At 33.8% G+C, this 4,561-nt stretch overlaps 1 protein-coding gene across 1 annotated transcript; it reads right to left on the bottom strand.

Moving 5' to 3' along the window:
• Nucleotides 1-252: 252 nt before the first annotated feature.
• LOC139874911 (uncharacterized) lies at nucleotides 253-774 on the bottom strand. The gene has a single exon (XM_071862301.1). It carries the CDS (start codon nucleotides 772-774, stop codon nucleotides 253-255), a length of 522 nt encoding a protein of 173 aa, XP_071718402.1.
• Between the last annotated feature and the right edge of the window lie 3,787 nt (nucleotides 775-4,561).

Here is a 4,561-nt window from a genome sequence, read left to right as displayed (position 1 = left end):
ACTAGATGAAATTATCCATGATCATCGAACGAACTTGGGTTGAGCAGCCATTGGGACCATATAGCAAATAGCGCTTTTTCGAGCGTTTGGATATCCATTCGAATGCTTTAGTTTGAATTTCATTGAGCTTCACCGGACCATTGCTTTTTTTTCTTACTAAAAATCGTTTGATTTCTATTTTTCCAGAGCATGTATCCGGTAGTCCATTCGATCGCCTGCCACATCTTGGAGACCACATTCGTCCTGGAGGAGTTAGAGGTGCCTAAGAACATGGGTATCGGAGTTTTCAGAAGAAAAGGAACCCAAATTCCACCAACGATAAACACACGACCAAATATCAATAGCAAACGAACATTTGAAAAGAATGTGGTCTGTTGTCTCGACATTGTCATCACAAATAGGGCATCGTACAGAATCTAAATCCACACCTCGTTTATCTAACTCGACAAGTACCGGTAGTCTTTGCATCTTTGCTTGCCAAACCAAAATACCGAGTTTTTGCGGTATCAGATTATTCCTCATGGCTTCCTTTGCAGACGATATTGTCAGTAATACCTTGCTGTTGATTAACGAAGTGAGATCCGAGGATTTGAAACTTCCAGAAGTGTTTGGGTTCCATTTCCATACGTCACTCGAATTGTCAGTATACTTGAAACCATTTAAAATCACATTCAACTCGTCCAATTCACTGCAGGTTCTACCCGACGAGGGCCTTGACGAATTCCAGGATACATTCCAGTCGCCGTTGTGTTCATTTTTAATGAGACGATCCATAACTAGTACGTCTTCATTGGATTCAAGTCTGGATAATCTGTCAAATCTTTCCGCGAGAGTGTGATTTCCAATCCATAAATCCTTCCAAAATCTTGTGCTGTCTCCTTGGTTGACTGTCCTCACGAATGAATTTGTGAAAGAAATATTAAGGTCATCAATGCTTGTTCAAGCAGCCCGAATTCCGTTCCAAGTGGAGTTCCTTTTTCGAGACAAGCCAAGCACGTGAGATCCCAACCCCCCGTCCCGCCCATAAAGACTTTGTATTACTTTAACCCAAAGGGCATCTTTTTCATTGTGGAAACACTGCTACCATTTTTCGAGTAAGAATATATTTTTTGCTTTAAGAGACCCAATATTCAACCCCCCGCCCTCGTACGGTAAAAGTACATTATCCTATTTAACCCACGAAAATTTTGAATTATCACCCGTCTCTCCCCAAAAGAATTTACGTCTCAAACCTTTTAGCAACTTGAGATGAAAGGACCCGTTCATACTGATTATAAACGATTCATAATAGTTGATTACATTGCGAGGTACTGACCTCTATATGATACGTTTTACAAACATTGCATTCTTTTAAAAAGACTAACTTTCATTTCAACGAAAGTTTACAAATACGCATACCAATGATATTATCATGTTCCCAAATATAATTGACTAATCTGACATTCATATATTAACAATCTTTTTGAACTCAAATGATTTGAATGCAACGTCTTTTGAAATATGCCATGAATGACTCCCAGTAATATCTCTAAAATGAGCAAATGCACAGCGGAAGATTTCTTTCATATCTGAGAATAAACATGCTTAAAAGTGTCAACCAAAAGGTTGGTGAGTTCACTAGTTTATCATAATCAATCATTTTTGTAATAGTAATAGACCACAAGATTTCAGTTTCCATAAATATCCGTACACTCGCAAGTGTATAAAAGTATTCTATAAGTTGTTGAGCGCTTCGGTAACCATACTTAACCATTAATGTGGCATATTCCCTTTATTATGAAATCTCCCTACACTGTACCAAGTGCGGTAAAAACGAAGTACTATGCAACCGTTTACGATACTAGCGCGACTAGCCCGGTTGGGGTTGTCAAACCCGATAGATCTATCAATAGGATTCGCGTTTACATGATCTTACAACATGTAAATATTAGTTACCAAGCTATTAGGGAAAAATATGCAAAGTGGTACAACTCAACGTAGAATATGTTTTTAGTACTTGTGTCCATTTCGTAAAACAGTTATAAAACAGCGCATGTATTCTCAGCCCAAAAATATATATAAAAAGGGAGTAATGAAACTCACTTTCACGTGTTTTCACTTCGTCGAAAAATAAGACTTGGCCACGGGTCGATTCACGAACCTATTACAAATATGTATAGATACATATCAAAGTATGATCGAAATATATTCATATCATATTTGTATTTACGTGTTGACGATTTAAGTTGTTAAGTTAGTAGTCCACAATTAGTAGTCCACAATTAGTAGTACATAGTATACACGTATTGTATAAGACTCAATCATGACCCACAATACCGCTATTGTAGTTACACGTATTGTGTATATGGGTCTTTTGATTTATCCAACGTATTGTGTAACCATGACATGTTAGAATACATTATAAAACAAGAAAAGTTAGTTAGGATATTTAGTATAGATTTTGTAAAAACAATCCCGAATTCATTTTAGCCATTTTTAACCAATATTGTTTTGCTCATATCTTTTTCGTTATAAATCCGTTTTGAGTGAATCAAATTGCTATGGCTTCATAAAAAAACTGTAGTATTTAGAACTAAACTGAAAAAGTAGTCATTTCCGTCAAAAAACGACATCTTGATGACCATTTTGAAAAACACATTTCTACTTTGAGTTTAACTATAATTTTTGGATATGATATCATGTTCATATGAAATATATAATTTTCCTAGAAGAACAACTTTTAATTCAAAGATTATCATAGTTTTTAATTATCCAACCCAAAACTGAAGGTTTTTCGTATGCCCGAGAGGCATATTAATTTAATGTGGCTAATATGTTATGATCCAAGTCGGGTCATACCCAATAACAAGCTTACCGACACCCTAAACGTATTCAAGCTTAACGATTAAATCATTAAGTAAATACGCGACACTTGGATTTTAGAAAAATCGGTTTTCTAAAATGTTATCACTTGAGATAAATTATTTGGATAATTTATATATAATTGTTTATAAGTTTTAAATGATTATATTGTGTTATATTTTATAAAAGGTTTATAAAATATGAAAGTAACATAAAAATATACATGTTTTATATATATATATATATCAAGTTTATATATATGTAAAGACATTATTATATAAAATATATGGTGGCAGATTTTGGGTCTCCAAGACTCATAGGCATGCCAAGGTATTGTTACTTTTAAGAACATAAAAAGTCCATATAAGCATGGGGAACTCTTGGACCAAAGCTAGACTTATTCTCTCAAGTGTAACTAGTGTTTCAAAGCTTAAAAAAAACCGATTTCAGCATCCTGCTGCTGTCCAAAACCGTGAGGTTTTATACATCAAAGGAGGTTCCAAGTTTGGCTCACATTAAGTGTCTAATTAAATCCTAACTAAAGGCTAGGGTGTTGGTCATAAGTTTGGGGTATAATCTCTTGAGGTTTCATTGCTTTGAAGCTCCATTTTCGTATCATCTTCATCCACATTCTGCTGTCCATTTTCAGCCCTCAATCTATATTGAGGAGGTAAATTCTTATTCCCTCTTTTAGTTTGTAAGTATATGTTCAAGGCTTGATAACACATAATGGAATTCACTTAAAAGGGTTTAACATATACACTTGTTTATAAATAACATAATGCTTCCGCTTGTCTTAATATTCATGAAATCGGTTTTGTGATTATATACACATATGAATTTGTTGTTATGTTGAATTCCATCAATGGTATCTAGAGCCGAAGTCTTGAAATATGCTTCGAGATGGTTTTTTGAACTCACCATAACTTTGCATTTTATGTACATGCATGAAAATAGAATGCAAATATTATTGGTTTTGGGTGGGTTAATCTATGTGCCGAATTGTTTGGGGCTCCAAATATGGTTTTGGTTTGCCATTTGGTTCATATTTTGTTCATATGTTGTTGTTCACAATCATAGCCAAGACCTTGTGATTGAATGCATGTGTGTTTGAATGATTTGTATTATTCATTCGGTATGTAATAATTAATTCATTCATTTGGTTGTAATATTCATTCATTTGGTTATGTAATTTATTTTATATTTGGTATGTAAAATAGATTAGGTTGTAATTTCATTTTTAGACAAAATGTATTAGGATATATTTTTTGTAAAAATGAAGATACAAGATGAAGACTTGGAAGATGCATTTGGATGCAAGATTAAGTGGGAGATTTTGAAATCTCCTACTTAGTGTTATAACCCTTAACCGGTGACATTTGTTTTCGGCTAAACAAATGTCTACCAAATCGGCTTGATTGTGAACACATTTGTTTGCATGCGTGGTTGTTTTATTTCTTGTATGATTGTGGATTGTGTATGTTACTACAACAAGTTATCACACAAGTTAACAACAAGCACAACTACAATTTAATTGGTTAAAATTATTAACGACATGCAAAATGTCAATTTAAATGGTTAAATTAAAAACGGTTATTAAGAACATGATAAGGATCATATATATATAATGGTTTATATCAAGTAATTGGCTAAAATTACTAGACTTGAAAATGGATTTCAAATAAACCATACACTAAATGCATGTTGGTGTATGGCATAT

The sequence above is a fragment of the Rutidosis leptorrhynchoides genome, chromosome 11, assembly GCF_046630445.1.
Source record: "Rutidosis leptorrhynchoides isolate AG116_Rl617_1_P2 chromosome 11, CSIRO_AGI_Rlap_v1, whole genome shotgun sequence".
Classification (NCBI taxonomy): domain Eukaryota; kingdom Viridiplantae; phylum Streptophyta; class Magnoliopsida; order Asterales; family Asteraceae; genus Rutidosis; species Rutidosis leptorrhynchoides.
The sequence above is the reverse complement of the archived record's forward strand: the minus strand, read 5'-3'. Positions and strand labels throughout refer to the sequence as shown.